Below are 20,669 nucleotides of genomic sequence, written 5' to 3' on the forward strand. Positions count from 1 at the left end.
CCACACTGTCTCCTAAAGGGATTAGACAGGTCTCATAATGTGTCAGAGGAAGAAAAAAGTGACCCAAGAAGGGGCTAAATCCTTAGTTCTCCTTAGTATTTTCCCATGTCAACACTGAGATTTGAGAAGGCAGAAGGAACTGACTGACTTTATATACTTGTCTGATCATTTAGTACTTAACGAAATATAGAATGTTTTATTTGACCCCTATGGGAAAACTGCTAAACTGAGCAGTTTGTTCCTGAAATCAAATATCAGCAATCAAAATACTTGCAATGCCCCTTAGAAATCAGAACATCACAGATTTGTTAGAAAGTAGGTGTTCCAAGCTTTTAGGTGGCTGTTAACATTGTTTTATTTCCTTTATACAAAAAGTAGGAATGACAGAAAAAACACTCTTGACAGAAAACAATACCACCGACCTGATCTCATGAAGGAGCTGAGCCAAATCTGCCCACGTTATGGGGGAAAGGACGTTCAACAAACATTAGCAAATACTCATGCAATTGATGAAATACAAAATGGCATCAGTGGCTTGGTGAATGTCCTGTGGCTAGGGTGAATCAACCTAATCTTAAAAAAACATACATTTTCCCAATCATGCTTTTAAACAGCATCTCTTTAAAAAACAAGTTATATATACAGATATCACCCCAAAATGAATCTTTTACAGTCCACTACTTTAAATTTAAGGCATCCTGATATTCTGTTCTTCTGCTGGTGAGGCATTGTTCCCATGGTTCTCTTTCCATTGAGGACAGTCCAGAAATTTCCAATAGTGTCCAAAGGGCATCAGTGAGGGAATTAAAAAAGTGATTTACAAAAAGAGTTCTTTTGACTCTGGCTCAGCAATGTGCTTTATGCTGTAGGATTTCTTCATTTTTCTATTGATGTCATTATGCCTAAGCAGAAGAGAAACCACAGGCCAAAATTAGATAAAACTATGGTCAAGTTACAAGACAATACCACCAAACAGCTCACCAAAAATGGAAATTATCCTCACACAAACCACACTGAAGAACACTTCATTCCAATACGCAAATTATTCTCTTTTCATATAAACTAGTCATTAAACAATGAAAACAATAGTCATGTAATAACACACACTTACTAAACACTTTTTAACTCAGCTATGGAAATAATTTCTCAACCATACTTATTGAAATACAGGCATTTTACAATCAAGGGAGTTTTATCAGAATTAAACAAGATAGGAAGTATAGTACTGTTGGTTGAGTATAAACAAAATATTTTATTTAGATAGATTCACTGGTGACACTTTTATTTCCCAATAAGCTTGAGCCTTAAAAGTTTAAAGAAGAATGCTTTCTCTTTGGGTGTGTGATTACTGAGTAGTAGCATGTTGCAAGATCGTTTAAGTAGATAAATCTATGGGAAAAAGAAAAAGCTAAAGAACAATATGCTGCTTTTCCTTAATACTTGATACCTAGTAAGTCTGTGGAAAAAAGTACAAACTCAAGCCATGGAACAGCTTTGCTTTTCAAATTAATTTTCCCCTGGGTAGGTGCAATCATTTTCATGAGGTATTAGTTCCATTCTGGGTATAAAATCTTCAGAGTGAGCTATCTTCTGAGGGTGGACAAGGGCACGTATTATTAAATTACTTCTTGTTGCTATACCAGACAAAAACACTTTCTGGTGATGATGATACTAGCTATTATGGGACCACATTTGGATGTGGTAGAACCCTAAGAGTGGCTCTACAGTCTCAAAATTGTGCTTGCTCACAAAGACCATGAAACCTATACTCAGTGTGCTAGAATGCATTTGATCATCATCATCATCTGAAAGTTGTAATTCTTATTTTTAGTTTTCCTCTAACTGGAACTTTAGAGACCTGTCCATGGGCAAGACAGGAAAAGGGAAGAAGGTGAAAGAAAAATCTGATTGGTGAAAAGATGCGATAGAAATTCCAATTAAACATGGTATATTGAATACACACATTTGTTGTCCGTATCCTGCAAAACCACACTGAAATAAAAGAAGTAAAAAAGACATACATTTAGATGAATAAGGGAAATGGGAGAGGATACAACAGACAAATGTCAACGGTACTTCAGAAACAGAAAGGTGGATGAACATTTAGGATTGATTTAGCAGAGCAGAAAAAGCAAAAACGCAAGCCTACAGTAAGGGAATCCAACTAACTGATTTGCACTGCCAGATGCAGGAATTGGAAGCACTGTGTAGATGATAGCAACTATGAAGATGATAGCAACTATGTTAAAGAATGAAGAAGCTCTCTATATACTAACACATAAAGACCTCCAACATGTAAGGTGAAAAAACGGAAGAAACAAAACTGTGTGTACAGTACACCTTTATTGTAAAAAGGAAGATAAAGATATACATTTGTGCCGGGCATGGTGGCTCACGCCTGTAATCCCAGCACTTTGGGAGGCCAAGTTGGGCGGATCACGAGGTCAAAAGATTGAGACCATCCTGGCCAGCATGGGGAAACCCCGTCTCTACCAAAAATACAAAGATTAGCAGGACATGGCGGCACTCACCTGTAGTCCCAGATACTCGGGAGGCTGAGGCGGAAGGATCATTTGAACCCAGGAGGCGGAGGTTGCAGTGAGCCAAGACTGCACCACTGCACTCCAGCCTGGTGACAGAGCAAGACTAAGTCTCCAAAAAAAAAAAAAAAAAAAAAAAAAAAAAAAAAAAAAAAAAAAAAAAAAAAAAAGATATACATTTGTATTTGAGTGCAAAAATTTAAATAAGATATGCACATAAAATGCTATAAAAGCCGGGTGTGGTGGCTCATGCCTGTAATCCCATCACTTTGGGAGGCCGAAGCAGACAGATCACTTGGGGTCAGCAGTTTGAGACAAGCCTGGCCAACATGTTGAAACCCTATCTCTACTAAAAATAAGAAAAATTAGCCAGGTGTGGTAGCACATGCCTGTAGTCTCAGCTACAGAGGCTGAGGCATGAGAATCACTTGAACCCAGGAGGTGGAGGTTGCAGTGAGTCACTGCACTCCAGCCGAAGCAACAGAGCAGGACTCTGTCTCAAAAAAAAAAAGTTACAAAAAAGGAGCCAAGAGAAAACCAGTAAAATGATACTGGAAGTTAACATTATTATAGCAGAAATAAAAAAATTCAATAGCAAAATTGAAAGGCAAATTTCAGTAAATATGCTAGAGATTCAAACTAAAATAATAAAAGTATGGATAAATAGGGAAGGGTAATTCAAAAATCTGAGGATCAGTCCAGTGTGTCTGACATTAGAATAAGAGGATTTTCAAACGAGGGAACAGAGAAATTGGAGGAGAAAAAATTTTAAAAGAAACTGTATAAAACATTTCCCAGAACTGAGGTACTGAGCGTTTCAGATTGAAAAAGATTACTGAGTGTCCACAGCCCAAGAATGAAAATAGACCCACGTCATGGCAAAGCATCAAAAACTCAAAATATCGGAGATAAAGAAGAAATTATAAAATCTTCCAAGGCATCAGCAGAGAACAATGGGGCTTCTCAACAGATGCATTAGAAGCAAAAGAAAATGAAAATGATGTGTTCAAGATTCTGAAAGAAAATAATTTCCCACCTGGAATCCTATACTGAGCCAAACACTCAATCTGATAAATTGAAGATATTTTCAGACCGGCAAGGTCTCAAAAAAATTAGCACCTATTTATTTTCCTTGGGTGGGAAGATATACGACTGAAGCACAAGAACAAAACTAAAAAGAAAAGACAGGTTCAGGAAACAGAGTCTAAACAGGAGAGAAGCAAAAGGAATTCCCAGGATGATGTGCGTGGGAGACACTGGGATGACAGCTGTGTGGCAGTGCCAGGTGGCAGCAGTGGAGATGCGGGCAGGAGGAGGGGTCTCCATGAACAGAGAGAAACTGACAAGCACCTGAGCTGTCTGAAGGTGCCAAAAGATGATTTGGTCTTCAGCAGAGTGTTTAGAAATACATTGTAAACTAAGAAATGAAAATTATTTCCATGAAAAACATAAAATTGTATGAGAGAAAATGTAACACAGGACAACGCATTGACTTGCTGTGATTAATATTTGAATAATCACAATGATAATTAACACTGAATACTGATTTAATTCTTTAGGGCGATACAACTATATTCATGGGGGTGGAAAAGGAAGTAGGGATGTGTGCATGTGTGTGAGAGAGAGAGCAGACACTGTGTTGGATGCTAAGGCAGAGCAAGACACATTTGGCTCATTGTTAAATATATAGATTTAGGAGCCACACTGACTGAGTTCAAGTCCTGGCTCCACAATTTATTGCCATCATTACTATGTAACCTTTGGGCAAGATAAGTAATCACCCTATGTCTCAGTTTCCAATATGCAAAATGAGAATAATAATAGTATCTTCTTGGCTGGGTTTGGAGGCACATGCTTGTAGTCCTAGCTGCTCAGGAAGCTGAAAAGGGAGGGCCTCTTGAGCCCAGAAGTTAGAGGATGCTGTGAGCCAAGATCACACCACTGCGCTGCAGCCTGGGTGGCCGAGAAAGAGCCTGTCTCTTAAAAAAAAAAAAGTATCTGCCACATAGTATCATTGTGAAGATTAAAATAGTAAGTATGTATAAAGTACCTGAAATATTCCCTGGGATAGTGTAAGTGCTTTATAAGTGTTTATAAGCACTATCATTGCATTTTCTATAGTAGAATGCCAGTAGATTACAGGGATAATATTTGAAACTGAAAATCTCTAAGAGTATGTTACTTAGAGAGTACTAGAGAAAACATCTGAAGGAAAAGCGCATGGTTCATTCAAAAGAGTGAGGCTAGGGAAGGGGGTGGGTTTGGCACAGGGCACATCTAGTTTTTATTATAATGCTAGTATTACTCTTATAAGCATCCATATCACTTTAACAAAAAATTAAAATAAAAAATTTAAAAGCAGTTTTTGGTCATAGTCTAAGGATAATATAGTTTAGACTTTCATGGGCATTTCTGCTTTAATATAAAATGTGCTGTGGTCAAAAACACTAAAATGAGCACTGCTTCTGCAGGATAAAACCCCATATGATTAGAGCTGAGTCTATACCAAGTAAAATATTAACTTGAGGCATTTATCTGAAAAATATCAGGATAATTCAATCCTCCCTGAACCCTTCAATTATCTAGTCCCAAATTAACAGTAGTCAAAGTACAAAAGTGTTTGGGTAATTCTGGCATGAATTATTCAGATAATTTGCTGCTCCTCTATTTCATTTTTGGATATGAAATCACATTCTGAGTGACCAACATTGGAAAGAAAAAGGCTTAAATTTAAATAACAGTTTCAAGTAATGTAATTTGCTGACTCATCTAGGCATGGATCGCATATTTCCACAGTCCATGATGATCAGACAGCAACTTACAACATCAGTGTAGAAAGGTCCATGGCATGCACTGCATTTCCACTGATAACCAAAACAGGAAAACCTTCCTATTTTCTGTGATCTCCTTCAGAGTTTAACTGAGAGTACATCTATAAATCTCATTTATTAAGAAATGGGGTTCTGGTTCAAGGTATGAAAACTTGTATTTGAAGTCCTGAAACTGAAACACACTGTGGGTAGGTGGTTTTGTGACCAGAAGGCCAACGTTGATAAAGAACACACCATCTTCCCCACTGTAGGAAGACGGGCTCAGTCCTTTTTTTATTTATATATTTCTCTCTTCTTCCTCTTTTCCTCTCTCTAGCTTCACCTCTTTCCAAATATCTATGAAGTCTCTACCATGCACCAGGCACCAAAGGAGACATAGGGAATACACGTGGGGTACAAAGGTGCTATTGAGGGTCACTATTTTCATGAAGCTCTTAGGCCTTTCACAGAACTTGCCATGTTTTACTTGAATCCTATTTTAATTCTCTCTTGATTGTGATCTCCCTGAGTGAAGGAATCATGCCTTATCCTGGAAGAGCAAAATGTGTGGCTTAGAGCTGAAAATGGTGTTGCAAAGTGTGGCCTGGCCATCCAGGGATGTGGCGTTAGGAAGATTGTCCATCTGCACTGTCCTCAGCATGGGAATGAAGAGTACTGGTGACTGGCGGAGGAGGTATATTTGGTGAAGGCACTGGAAGGTGGCTGTGTAAAGTCCCTGTTTGGTATTTTTAAACTCAAGCAACCTATTGCTTCTTTAAAACTCCAGCCTTAAGAGAGTTTATAGACCGGCTCTGTTCCTTTAATGTACAAAGATGCCCCTAGTGGTGGCAAACATGTGGTGCAAATATGATATTAATAGAACGTGTATCTGCTTTGAGGGCACACAATTCAAAAGTGGATCTTTGGGGAATAAGGAAAGGAGCGTGGGGGTGGAGAATTGAGTTGTCCTTATATTTTCTGACAATCTTTAAATCAGGAGTGGCTTGCTAAAACCAAGTGTTCTGGTGGGAAGATTTTGGTATCCAAGGCGGTTCTCTTCCTGGTACCTCCCCACTGTTGGTTCACATGTGTTCACAAGTTCCACACATTCATTTCCTGCCTCCCTGGGGCAGTGATTTAAGAGAGTACAAGGGTCTTGCCTGCTTTTTTTAATGTCTCAACTCATTACACTTTGATACTAACTAAACTGTTTCACTGTCTTCCTGTGCTACAATCTGCTTTCTCCTTTTCCCAGTGTAAGGGGCTTATGAAAAGACATCCCATTTGTCCATCAGTCTTGGGAACTCTGCCAGCCCATAGAAGGACTTTGCTAAATTGTGCTTAGACACTGGGAAGATATGATCATTCTGGCTTCTCATAACATGGACATTTTTTCTTTATACACAAGACTCTGCCTTATTAGCAACAGTTTCCTTTAATTCAACTGTGCAATGGTCAATGGAAACCCCAAACTCAGGCCCATTTAAAAGAAGGAACTGTCACTTAATTCATGTAAAGAAATAGTTCAAGTTTAGAGCCTCCTCCTCCTCTCCAAGTTACAGTATGAAATGAGGGTTTTCTTTCTGAAAATACTTTGAAACTCTAGGCAAGGCTGAGGTGGGTATGAGCAGGACAGGAGTTGTACAGAGAACACAGAACACCTAAGGAAGGATGAGGAGGTGGGAAAAAGAGAGAGTGAGAAGGAGTTGGTGGTGGTGGGGGATGGGGAGCAGTAGAGACAGAACACTTGGGGAAGCATTAGGGATAGAAGTACCCGGAATACATTGCAGGGAGAGCACAGAGTACCTGGGAACTAAGGGAGCTGGGAGAGTCAGCGCCGCTCTAGGAGTGTCTGGAACAGAGGCAATCACCTAACTTCAGGTACCTGGCTGTTGCCTTTCAACTTCTGCTTATTGGGCATGGAGCCTGGTGCCAGTAAGTTAGAAACAAAAACAGAAAATTATACTTCTGTTCAGGGCTTAGAACATGAAATTACAGGCTGGACGCAGTGGCTCACACCTGTAATCCCAGCACTTTGGGAGGCTGAGGTGGATCATCTGAGGTCAGGAGTTCAAGACCAGCCTGGCCAACATGGAAACCCCATCTCTCCCAAATATACAAAAATTAGCCGGGTGTGGTGGCATGCACCTATAACCCCAGCTACTCAGGAGGCTGAGGCAGGAGAATCGCTTGAGCCTGGGAGGTAGAGGTTGCAGTGCGCCAAGAGCACGCTGCTGCACTCCAGTTTGGGGTGTCAGAGTAAAACCCTGTCTTAAAAACAAAACAAAAAACAAAACAAAACAAAACACCTACAGTTTCTGAGCAAAAACTCAAATGTCTACAGTGTTAGGCACTAACTACTTTACTAAATACCTTTTCAATAACAGCACTTTTAATAAACTTCTGTGAACTGTTGCATTGGTAAGATTTGTCTGTCTCTAGAAGGATGCACTCAACATATATTAGTTTGGTAACACACCTACAGGGTTGAGTAATTTTATCATTATCCTTTCAAGAATCAAGCATATGGGTTAAAAATATGTTAACACTTTAAGGTCAAAAAATGAAGGCAAGATTAACATATAGTTATTTGATCATATATATTGAAATGATAGCAAGGACACATTTGTTCAGCAGAATCAGGGTCTTGTTGCACTGGCTGCATCATAATTCTGGAAATCCTTTTCAGTGGGGCTTGGGCTATGCTCTGGTTGGGAGCAGGTTTCAGGCATGGCCTCACCTTGACTTCCCAATGTCTTCCACATCTTTTTCTGTTTAGTGTGATGTCCTGGCAATAAGGACAGAAATGTGTGTTTGTGTGTGTTAGGGGTGGGGGAATGATACCCTCTAATGGGCACAGCAGATGACCATTACCATAGTGGATATCATCTCGCTACTGGCGAAACAGACCAGTCTCTTTGAAGTGGCTGCTGAACAACCTTAAGAACTATGCAAAATATTTGATACCAGCTCTTGGCTCCTGATATACAATTACCAGTCTGGCTAATTCCCTAGCAGTAAAACCCACACTAATAGTGTTTATTGCTTTATGATTTTCAAGGTGTCCATGCTAATGCTGGTGCTAGGATTAGGGGTTTCCTGATGTTAACCCCTCAGGCAACTGTGCCACTGTGGTCAAAATGGGTATTACTGGCGGCGGCAGGGGTTACGCCCTTTGCCTATCAGTAACTGGAATCAATGCTCACTTTGTGCGGATTGGAGATGGACTTAAACTCTGGGAATGAGTATTTCACTGCCATTTTAAGACAAATAATTGCAACAATTTCCTTGGAATTATAATAACCTAAAAACAACTTGTGCTTTGTAGGGTAAAGATAAATCTGATTATTATAATCCAAGTGATCCCCTGCAGTTGAATCACACTGGGAAAGCTGCTCAAAGGAATAGAGTTGAATCCAATTTTAAAGGGCATTGAAAAGAAATTTAGATTCTTTGCTATCAAACTGTGACCAATTTAGGAAAATAAATAGCAAATAGAACACTCACAGAGCAGACTTTCTTTAATATGTTATATTTATTGTCCTTATTTTTCCTTTATCAGAAAAAAATAACAATTTCTTAGGAACTAAATGTAATTCCAGTGTATTCCTGGAACTGGGATCCATTGCCTTACTCTTTCCCCCAGGGTTATGCTGATAGGGCAATGCAGAGGCAATAACATCTGGCCCCAACTCCATCCCCATGACTACCGCTGGTTTCCAAAGTCATATCAGCCTGGGCATCCCTGCTACCTCAGAGGAGCCATTTGGTGGTCAAGCAAATTTGGGGACCAAGATTTGGAGTCATCGCTGAGAGATGAACACTTAGTTCCTCTCCTTCTTGCAGTGGAGTCCCACAGGCAAAATGAGGCAGGTCTGGATATTTTTCAGGCCCACATTTTCACTCTAGTCTTAATTTATCAGAGGAATCTTTATTTCAGCCAGAGGGATCCATTCTTGCTTTATCTAAGGAGTGAACCAGCTTAGTTCTCTCTGTGATTATGAGTGAGTGAAACCTCTCCTTTCTAGCATGAAAGAACTAAGGTTCCCAGTTTACACAGACACACATGCCAAATTACAGCCATGATAAAGTATGGGTCAATTTGCAGGGTAATGAGGGGAAGGGGTCAAGATGTTTATTTAAATACATTGAATTATTTTGGAGTTTCTAAATATTTATTGCTAAAGTTAAACTCTGTTAATAAATAAAGCCAGTTAATCTAACAGGTTCTAAACTGAGCTTTTAGAAGGACTTTTCCTTAAGCTTAGAAAGGGAAAGTGTTAACCTAGTGTCAGATAACTGAGTAGCCCCATAAGCTCATTTTGTGCTCTGATTTTTGTAATCCTATTATAACATATGTCTCAGCTTTGTTCCCTTGCTTATACAAAGACAGAATGAAATATTTCTGGCAGGAGAATCTACTGTGACACTAATTGTCTTGCTCCCTGTTGCTGTAGGAGCCTGGAAGAAATAAGAGGTATTCTTCCCCTTCCCAAGGAGCTTGCCAACTCTTTGTGCTTTCTTGCCTCAGGGGGTTGCTGGTAACTTCTGTTTAAGGACAAAAGCAGAATTTTCCAGGCACTAGAAAACACATTCCTCCCAAGATGTGGACAGAGAAGGGAATAGGGGTGGGAAACTCAGGTTAGGAGAGATGAAATAGAAGTGGGCTAATATCGAAGTCAAGGAAGGGAATGAGTATTTTTTTCTATTCCTTTTCCACCCCAAGCACTGGGGTCTCAGCACTGGCCAAGATTCCCTGTCCTGGTGTGGCTGGAAGCAGTTCAGACGCCTGGCTTCTGGCAACACATGAGACTGACCCAAGCAGACCACTGGTGACCAGTAAATATTGAAGCTCCAAGGTTCTTCCTTTAACATACTGAATTAATGAGCCCCCTAGTGGGATCCCCTAAAATGACTGAGATTTAATTTCCCTTCAGCCTGAACAAAGACCTAGAGCAGATTAAATTTTATTTAGAGCGGGAAAAAAGGAGAGTGATTTTCTTACAACTTAGTATTCTCAACTAAAATTCATACCCACAACACACAAATGCTCCCACCCCCACCCCCACCCATCCACCCATCCACCTACCCAGATACATTAATTGGAGGATCCTGGAAGAGTGCTGAATGGCATGTCATAATTTTTCAATTAGTTTAAATATTTTAAAAAATGATATCCTTTTATGACTGGGTGTGGTGGCTCACTCCTGTAATCCCAGCATTTTGGAAGCCTGAGGCAGGTGGATCATTTGAGGCCAGGAGTTTGAGACCAGCCTGGGCAACATGGCAAAACCCCATTCTACTAAAATTACAAAAATTAGACAGACGTGATGGCACAGGTCTGTGATTCCAGCTACTCAGGAGGCTGAAGCAGAAGAATCACTTGAACCCAGGAAGTAGAAGTTACAGTAAGCCAAGATCATACCATCACACTCTAGCCTGGGTGACAGAGCGAGGCTGTCTCAAAAAAAAAAAAAAAAAAAAAAAGTGATAGTCTTTTAAAATGGGTTTAGGGATGTAACTACTTTGGAATAAAGCAATCACGGCACACTGGTTTCATCCCACAGAGAGATGAAAGCTATGCTGCAGAAGGACTTTGCCCAAGGAGGTGGCCCAGTCACTGGGGACTCGATTCTCTCCTTTCTGTGTGATGTAGTCCATGCATTTTGAATTGTAAACATTTTATTTGAGAAAGACTCTTGTTTTATTACTGGGCACTCATAAACCTGGCTCATGGACTGAAATTGTGTTCATAGAGAAATTTCAGAAAGGCAAGCCCTTGCTTCTCCTGAGATCAGCAGAATGGTGACAAAAGGAGCTTTCGGTTTATAATCAGCACTAAAATAAAATTCAAGCTCTGTTTCGAAGTTCCGATTCTGATTGGAGGTTGACTCTTTCTACCATGACAGGAAATTTAATTTCAATACTTTCTTGGTACTTGACTCCATTAAAATAAAGACTGAAAGCCAAAGTCAACTAGGAAATAGAGCAAAATTTTGTGAACTGAGAAGATTCTTGTGGCTGACACTGGAATAAAGCCCTCCAAGGGCTGACTAGTGACCTAAGACCTAGTTACCATTACATCTGTGCCTGCTTCTACTTGGGAAAATGGTTGCAATTTTCTTCTTCCTTGGTGTTATCCACTGCTGAAAGGTGCCCCAAGTCCATGAATAAAAAGCTCATGCAATTCAAAGCAAAGCATGGAAATGCTGCATAACACATCTCCTAGCACCACGTACCGTGCGTAGTTACGCAGATGCTCTTCAATCAGCGTGTTAGAGGAAAGATTGATGCAGCTGCTGTACATTTCCTAGAGAGGTGCAATTAAAAATCATCTGAAAACATGCAACAAGCTCAGCACATGCACAAGTCCCAATAAACATGAAGCATGCGGGAAGATAGAGGACAGTGGCTTAGTATGCACTTTAAGGAGCATGGGCAACTGAGATGATTCTTCTTTTACTACTGAGCGGCAGAACCTAGTAAGTTACCTGGAAAAGTTTTATTTGATTGACCTAAGTTTTGACACATTTAACTCAAAAGGTCTGGTGTTTTGGGCACAAGTATGCCTTTTCCAGCTGAAACAAATACAGGATAAAGTCTTCTATAACAAGGACAATTTACAGAAGAAATCGATATATAATTTAAAAATTGGTGTTCAATTAATTAGAGAAATACTCACTAAAACTTGATTTGGGTACTGAAAAAAGAATTCAGACAATTCTTAGACCTCACTGTAATGAGATTTTAACGTTATAGCTAATGATAAATTACAAAGATTCTGCAGCTCCACTGGGTGGTTTATCTGGATCACATGGTGAATGATCTAGGTCATTCCATTCCACAGAGAGTTTTGCATTTTGGCAGCTATACCATTTTTTAATGGCGTGGCAAGCACAAAGCTTGCCGGAAACATTTCCTAAAAAGATGTTCATATCTCTTATCCACTGGATATAAATCACCGATTATTGTGCATGGGTTTCCAATAAAGGCAATTATAAAATGTAGTTCATGGCACACTCTGCCATCCCCTGTGGGCTGGAAAGCACTTCGAGCTCCTATAGGCTCCAATCAACACTTAGGGAGTCTGTGTTGTAAAACACCTATGTGGAGGTCCCTGTGGTGTATTCATTTCAAAGGTCATCCCAAAGTTGTGTAGTTAAGTCTTTAGAAATAGAGTTTCCATTTACGTGCTTTTTAATTGGGACTGAGAATAAACTATCCCATCACATGAAGAGAACAAACTCTTCCTTGGGTCAGAATCAATGCCAATGTAAGACTATACTTGCACTGATTGGTGATTTCATATTCCAGAAATGCCTCCCAGTCTAGGACCCCTAACACCTAAAGATTATGCCATTTAGGGAAATTTAAGGACCAGAATATAATCTCTTATGACTTTTTTAACCTTTTTCTCTTATTTTCCAAAAGAAGAGCAAGGGGTATGTATCTAACATCACGTGTCTCATTAGACACATGAATTTGGCTTTCCATGCATCCCTCTGGCTATTTTTCTGGGGATTCCCTCGAGGAAGCATGGGCCAACAATCTGTGGTATTAGGAACAACATAATCAATTCAAAGGAAGAAAAATAATATTCTCCAAATAGCACTTACAGCCTTATTCTTTCCTTTGCTAGCAGAGCTGGCAGGGTTTCCCTTGGCATCTGCTGTCTTCCTCCCAAGTGAGGTCAAGGGCAATGTAGAGGTCTTCAGCTGGTTGGCTGCCTGGTAGTTATTATTATTGTTCTGGTTGCCACTTAGCGTCTCCATGATAGATCGAAAGGCTCCAAAAGGCCTTTTCAGTTGATCCCCTGATTCGTTACTTGTGGAGGTCCGCTGGAGAGTCCTGCCCTTGTCTTTGTCTTTTTCTCCATTCAGTTCAAGGCTAGGCTGCTCCATCTGCACCACAGGCTCCTCAAAGGTAACTCTCAGTTTCAAGTTCTGAGATGTCCTGCGCTTGGAAGACGGAGACTTGAGGGCACTCTTGGGACTTGTGGCAACTTTCTGGGCGGCAGTGCTGTCAGGGCTGGGCTGTGGAGGGTCACCAGAAGGCTGGTTTGGAGGAGTGCTCCCTGAGCCTGGATATTGGGATTCCAAGTCTGGTTCACTGCTCTCTGAGGTGGGAGATGGGCTATGGCCATCCAGGGATTTGGAGGCCTTGATGCCGAAAGGAAACCTCCGTCCCCCTGATGCCAAGGTATGTTTCTTGATCATCAGGTGCAGGCTTTCTGTGCTGTCCATACTCTCTACACTCTCTACAATGGGCTGTGGCCTTGGTCGGTCTGCCTTCCTCACTGGGGTGTTCTTGGGGTCCTCAGAGTTGTTGGAGTCTGTGTCAGACTCACTCAGTGACCTCTGCATCAGCTGTCTCAACCTGGCTAACTTCAGTTCCCTCTTCTCCAGTGGGATCTTTTTAGAATTTCTAGAGGAAGCCTGAGCATCCTGGAATTCCAAGGACAGTTTTTCCTGGGTGCAGACATTCTCTGAGATTTCCTTTCCCAATAACTGGCGTAGGATTTTATCAGAATCTTCGTCTTTTGCTTTGGGTCTAGCCCGGCTAGAGGCTGAGAGGCTTCCAAGAACCTGAATCCCCTCTTGGACTCCTGGCTTGCTTTTGGGTATAGAATCATCATCTGCATCTGGAGATTTCCGCTGGGACTTTCTGGAGGCAGGTGAGGATGGTGAACTAAAAAGAGAATGAAGGAGACATGAGATGATTTCCTACTGGGTTGAAATGACTCAGCCACAAGTCACTGCGTGGCCTTTACTGTCACTGACAATGTACAAGTAAATAAGTACTTAATGTCTTTTCAAAACAATGTGCAAAGACTCCATAGTATCAGTCATAAGGTGCCTATGCCTTTGGCTATAACTACTGTGACTACTAAATTTGTCTGTTTTACTGTTTATACATCAATTTTGCATCAATTTTCTCAGTTAATTCCATTTCAACAAACTTATCAAGCTATATATATATTATTCCAATTTCACAGATGAAGAACTGAAAGATTCAATTCTTACAAAAGAGTATATGACTTGTTTATAGTCATGGAATGAAGAAATAGCAGAATGAGAGAACAGACCAGGTCTTCGGACCCTAGGTCCAATGCCTTTTTCACTGCGATTTCTCATTTTTATTCCTCTTTATAAGAAGAAAATGTTTTCTGTTATCATCCTCTTAAAATATATCAAAGGAAGTTCAGAAGAAGGCTTAACAATTTTGGATACTTAAGAACGCTAAACACCAATGTGCCTGGTATTACCTGGGTGAAGAAGGGAGTGACTTGCCCTCTGATTTCTGGGCTTCTAGAAACTGCTGGAGTTGGTTCTGCAGTGTGACACGTTCTACTGTTTGTCTGGAGAAACAACCAAAGCACATGAGCTCTCTGATACTGGCTACTGCTATAAATGAGGGGGTATAAATTTTTCATAATAATTTCTAGTAAGTTGCCATAAATACAAAAGCCTTAAAAGTGTCCATAATCTTCATCCTTACAGTTCAGAAATTTTCCTAAGGAAACTATCAAAAGTACCCCAAAAAGCTATTTATTGTCAATATTAATGAAAAACTATAAATAACTGAAATGCTTATCAGTAAGTCTGAGTAAACAAGTTATAGTTATTTCTGTAATGTTAGCTATTAAAATGATAAACTATTTGAGCATCTATGGACATAGAAAAAGTTTCCCCAATTAGGTCTATATAAAGTATAAAGCATATATATATATATGTGTATGCTAGGTAGGCTATGATGGTTGCTAGGCTAGGCTATGATGTTCTACAGGTTAGGTGTATTAAATGCACTTGACATATATATGAGTAGGAGAGAGTTAGTTTTTTTTAATATATAAAATAATAGAAAATATGGAAGTATATACTTCAAAATGTCATATATATATGTATATGTGAAGTCTACTTCGCTTTCATTAAATAAAAAAGGAAATTACAAAATACTATGTGCAGTAGACAGACGACCCCTGACTTACTATACTTCAACTTGTGATTTTTTAAATTTACAGTGGTGAGAAAGTGATATGGATTCAGTAGAAACTGTACTTTACGTATCCATATAACCATTTTTTCTCACTGTCAGTACAGTAGTCAATAAATTACATGACATATTCAATACTTTATCATAAAGTACAATTTATATTAGATGATTTTGCCCAACTGTAGGCTAATGTAAGTGGTCTGAGCATGCGTAAGGTTGCTAGGCTAGGCTATGATGTTCTACAGGTTAGGTGTATTAAATGCATTTGACATATATATGAGTAGGAGAGACTTAGTTTTTTTTTAATATATAAAATAATAGAAAATATGGAAGGATATGCTTCAAAATGTCATATTTACTTTTTCTAAATTGTTTGAATTAAAAATTTTTTTAATTTAAAATTTTTTTAGAGAGAGGGTCTTGCTATGCTGCTCAGGCTGGACTTGAACCCCTGGTTCAAGTGATTTTCCCGCCTCAGCTTCCCAAGTAGCTGGGACTACAGATGTGTCCCACCTGGTTTGGCTTGACTCACAGAATTGTAAGATAAATTTGTGCTGTTTTAAGCCACTAATCTTATGGTAATTTGTTACAGAGCAACAGAAAACTACTATAATAATACAATTAGCAGAAAAAAATGACAGCAGTCCTCATGTGCCAGGACATATAACTAAATAAATATATCATAAATGTTCTTAAAATGACTGCTGCACTTTAGATATTGGCTTGAGGAAGCCCAGTGTTCTCCTTGCCGAGTGTCACTGCATATAATCAGCAACAATTAACTGCCTAAATCTAATTCTGTGAGATCGGATTCTGCTAATATCCTTCTATACGCCCCAAGCACTTTGTTTTTCTCAGAAGATGTCAGTTTTAGTCCAAACATTTCATCACTAAGACCAGAGAAGTCTGTGATCTCATTTTATCTCACTCATTCTTCCAGATTCACCTACTGAAATGTAATTGCCTAATGTGGGAACAAGAAAGCAAACGTTTTCTTAAATAACCAAATAGTAAATATTTTAGGCTGTGAGCCATACAATTGTATCACAACTTCTCAACTTGCCTTTGCAGCAAGAAATGAGTCCTATACAATGGACAAATGAATGTGTGTGACTGTGTTCCAATAACATATTATTTATGAAAACAGCTGATGGGCTGGATTTGGTCCACAGTCTCTAATTTGCTGATTCTGGTCTAATGAAAAAATACATAAAAACATTCTACTTTTCTCATTTTGCTAGCTGTTATTGCATGGCACATTTTCAAGAAAAATATGTATTGAGGGAATGAAACAGATGAAGAAAGATTAGAGTCTGCTTTTAAAGGGTTTATAATATGTCTTAAAGTGAATTATGACACAGTCAAGAAAAATATTTTGGGGTAATGGGGTTGACTGACAACTTGAATCCCAGGTATGAATGGAGAATGAAGACTCCTCACTGGATTCTATAGAAGCCCTCAGGAAGAACTCGTCAGCTTTAATTGTAAAAAAGAAAATATATAGGCATATGGCCTTTGTATTAGTTCGATAGGGCTGCTGTAGCAAAGTACCACAAACTGGGTGGCTTAGAGAACAGAAGTTTAATTGTCGCACAGCTCTGGAGCCTGGAAGTCTGAGATTAAGGTGATGGCCAGGCTAACTCCCTCTGAAGGCTGTGAGGAGAAGCTATTCCTTGCCTCTCTCCTAGCTTTTGGTGGTTTTCTGGCAGTCTTTGGCATTCCTTGGCTTGCAAATGCAACATCCTGATCCCTGCATTCCGGTGTACATGGTGTTCTCCCTGTGTGCATGTCTGTGTCTAAATGTTCTCCTATTATAAGGACACTAGTCAGAATAGGACCCACCCTAATGACCTCATTGTAACTTGATTACTTCTGGAAAGATGCTGTCTCCGAATAACATCACATTCTGACATACTTTTTTGAGGGAGACACCCATAATACCTAGACTTGTTGACTAGCACTTCAGTAGAGCTGAAGGTTGCCATTTCTAAATAGTAACTATATTTATTAAGTCTAAGGAGTTGCTGAATGTTGGAAAAGGCACTCAGTACTGTCTTCCCCCAGAATTTTGGACTAGGAGGACTAGTGTTTTCCATCCTCTCTCCTGTCCTTGTCAATGTTATTGATTTTTGGGAGCCTGAAGGCACAGCATACTGTGGCTATACTAAGCTGATTTCTCTATTTATTTCTAGTTTTGCCAACTTCACTGAAATATGGTAAGTAAAAGACTAGGGTACACAATGTACCCTCTCTTAGTTCATCTTGTTACTGGCCCAACTATAGGTGTCCACAGCATTCTGCTCTGGAGACAACTGAACGGCTGTAGTCTACTAGCATATATGTGTACTCATCCCAGGATCACCAACTGAGAGAGCAGCCAAGATTTTGACCTTGAGCAGTTCACCAATAAAACAGCGATTGCAGCTTGTGAAAGTTTTGTAGATTCTATGCTATGGAGAAGAAGGAGAATATTTTGTGATCTTTTCTCTGAGTATGAACCTTTAGAACAAACATTCCATTGGAATACAGTTCCTCTTTATAGCTATGTCCATACATTACTAGAGGGAGTAGACATCAGTACAGCATTTTTGGAAAGATATTAGTTGACATCTATCCACATTTTAAATATGGATGCCTTTTGCTCTAGCAATTCCTTTTCTAGGAACTTGTTTTCAGAAATATCTATACATCTTTGCAAAGGAATTTGCACAAGTGTCTTCACTGTGGGAAGACAGCTTACTGAGTTATTAATTTGTGAGCATTTTCCCTGTGATTGCATTGAGACCTTTAGGTTTACCTGGCTCACCAAACCTGGGGAAGTTTTGTATAAATAGGCCAAGGATACTTGGCAGTAATCCCTTCTTTTTAAGTTTCAAATTTTATTTTATTTTTTCTAGAAGTCTAAACTCATTAAAGGAATTATTCTAGTATTAACAAATGGAGGGGTGGAGGGGCACAGAGACTTGTAGCTCGAAGTCAAAAGAGTGGGAGAAGAGAGATAAGGGAGATTTCCCCAAGCTTAGAGAAGAGGCAGAGGGTCCAAGGCCTGGTCATACTGATGCATGGATTATAATTAATTGAGGTCTTTCACCCAACCAAGGCTTTTTTCAAATGAGCTGTATTCAGAAAAAAAAATGTATGTGTGTGTGTGTATATAAAACTTAAAGGTAAGATTATTTTCCCTCTAAAATTTAATTTTTAAGATTTACCCTCCTAATCTGTCAACATTACTTTGAATACTGACTCTGATTTTCAGGAAAATAGTATGTAATGGGTTAGTTTTTCAATGGCTGACCTTGGTTCCCCTCAGGCAGGTGTTAACTCCTTAGTCCTTCGACCTGCCAGAGGCCTACATGATGACCTTTCATCTGGGCCCTCTTTCTCTAAGCAAAGCATGACAATCTCCCAGTAATACTTCCTTGACATCTAGATATGCACTGGGTACCAGTTTAATAATCTTATGAAGGAAAGAACTAACTGTAGCTAGTCGTGGAGTCTTTTAAGTAGCTTCATGCTGACAGAGCACTATTTTTTATTCTGAGGATTCATGAATCATCTATTTAATATTTATAATAAATTTGCTGGTGATAGTCACCAAGTTATTTATCTGTAATTTCGCCCCAACACACATTTTTTATTTTTTTGAGAAAACTGAGAAACTGGTCCACCTCTAGACTTTCTCTTTCTCTCATGTTCTTTATGATTTCCTAAAATATTAAGGACAGAAGTGTGGAGATGATTCCTGCGAATGTGTCCAGCGCTCTGTAATCTGGCCCTGAGGTGTGAACACAGAGAAGCTCTCTTTCCTTGTCCACTGGCTTGAATTCCCTTCTTAGGGAGCTTGCTGTACATTTGCTGTTTAAATATAATTTTGCCTCTGCATAGATGGCATCTTCAGCATGAACACTGGCTATGAGGACTCTGGATGGAAGAAGAACAGAAGAGGAGAATGCTAGGAATTCCCTGTACAACCAGAGAGGAGTGCTCACCACAGAACTGGGCTGAAGCCTAAGTACGACAATAATGAGTTAGATTTGGTTCTCATGGAACCAACAGGACACTTACTCCTTCAGCTGCTTGGTTAACTTCACAACCTGAGAGGCCAGCGACATGCAGGTCTCCACCACCACCAGGTACCTGGAGCACAGGGTGTGCCCCTGCCGCTCGGCGCTCTGGGAGGGCTTTTCCCCGGCGTGGTTCTGCATGGTGACATTTGCTCCGTATTCAACCAAGGTCTGTCAGAAAATGAAGAGACAGTGTATCAGGACAACCCTGTACACATTATTTTTTAGTGGCTGTAACGGAATGTTGAATAGGATAAAGAGAGCCTCTAGGGACCTTTCAGCAGTCAGCATCAATCCTACTGCTACCAATGCCCACCCGCAGCCCACAGAAGAAGAGGGCTGGGAAGGAGAGGAGGAGGCCATCCATAGAGTGCTCTCCTTTATGAGATATGCAGTGCAGTCTTTGTGGTGAGTTCTGTCCCTTGTCATGGTTGGGCTCCAAGAGAATCGCTCATAAAGTCAGAGATGCCTGTAAGAAAGGGAGACTGGAATCTTACCTGTTCTTATTTGCTTGGGCTTTAGTAACTGGATTTGGTCTCTGGTCATTGGTTTTGGAATAACACTTGTTTATTTGTTGCTGAGCCCACCTGATCAGGAATAAAAAGAACTGGAGAGAAATGACATGGCTGAGAGTGGGGAGGCTGTGAAGCAGCCCGCTCACTCACATGATGTGCCATGGTAAGGGCATATCTGTGAATTGAGCAGGCTATACAGAAGAGAGCTTTGTGTGAGCTTCTTATCATCCCTTTATTGAGGAGAGGACTCTCGGCAGTGATTGGCAATAGGGTGCCCCAGAGGTGGAGGAAGCTGTGTGGGGGAGGAGGGGAAGGCTCCAGGGGGCCCTCTCAAGACCCTACCCACAGCACTCACTGGAGAGTCAGCATCTGAAGGTTGCCACAGAGGGCATCAGTGACCACAGTCAGCTAAAGAAGCAGGGACAACATTCAGGGGAGTTCCATTCCTTTCCCAGTTAAGCAAAGAGACTCTGGACTTTTTCTCTTCATACCTCCCCCTTGTCCTTGACACTGCAGCCCAGAGACATATGGGGATAGGACCTAAAGTAGTGTGTAAAAACTGGACACAGGGAGGGGAGCACTACACACTGGGGTCTGTTGGGGGGAAATGTTGGGCGGGGAGCTGGGGAGAGATAGCATAGGGAGAAATGCCAGATATAGGTGAAGGGAAGGAAAGCAGCAAATCATACTGCCATACGTGTACCTATGCAATAATCTTGCATGTTCTTCACATGTACCCCAAAACCT

General features: G+C 40.2%; 1 protein-coding gene across 9 annotated transcripts in view; it reads right to left on the bottom strand.

The window, feature by feature from the left end:
- Positions 1-333: 333 nt before the first annotated feature.
- The window catches only part of LOC108306777 (synuclein alpha interacting protein), a 154,295-nt gene continuing 133,959 nt past the window's right edge, over positions 334-20,669 (bottom strand). For 7 of the 9 annotated variants that reach the window (XM_017531855.2, XM_017531854.2, XM_017531852.2 and 4 more), the window contains 5 exons: positions 19,409-19,578; positions 14,616-14,708; positions 12,967-14,038; positions 11,590-11,660; positions 334-902 (listed from right to left, as the gene is read on the bottom strand). In XM_017531855.2, coding sequence (XP_017387344.1) covers positions 818-902; positions 11,590-11,660; positions 12,967-14,038; positions 14,616-14,708; positions 19,409-19,578 — 1,491 coding nt within the window. In that variant the 3' untranslated portion in view covers positions 334-817. The remainder of the gene's footprint in view (positions 903-11,589; positions 11,661-12,966; positions 14,039-14,615; positions 14,709-19,408; positions 19,579-20,669) is intronic. The other 2 variants (XM_017531857.2, XM_037739729.1) reach the window with 1 other exon arrangement.

This window comes from Cebus imitator, unplaced genomic scaffold (genome assembly GCF_001604975.1).
Source record: "Cebus imitator isolate Cc_AM_T3 unplaced genomic scaffold, Cebus_imitator-1.0 Scaffold74, whole genome shotgun sequence".
Classification (NCBI taxonomy): Eukaryota; Metazoa; Chordata; class Mammalia; order Primates; family Cebidae; genus Cebus; species Cebus imitator.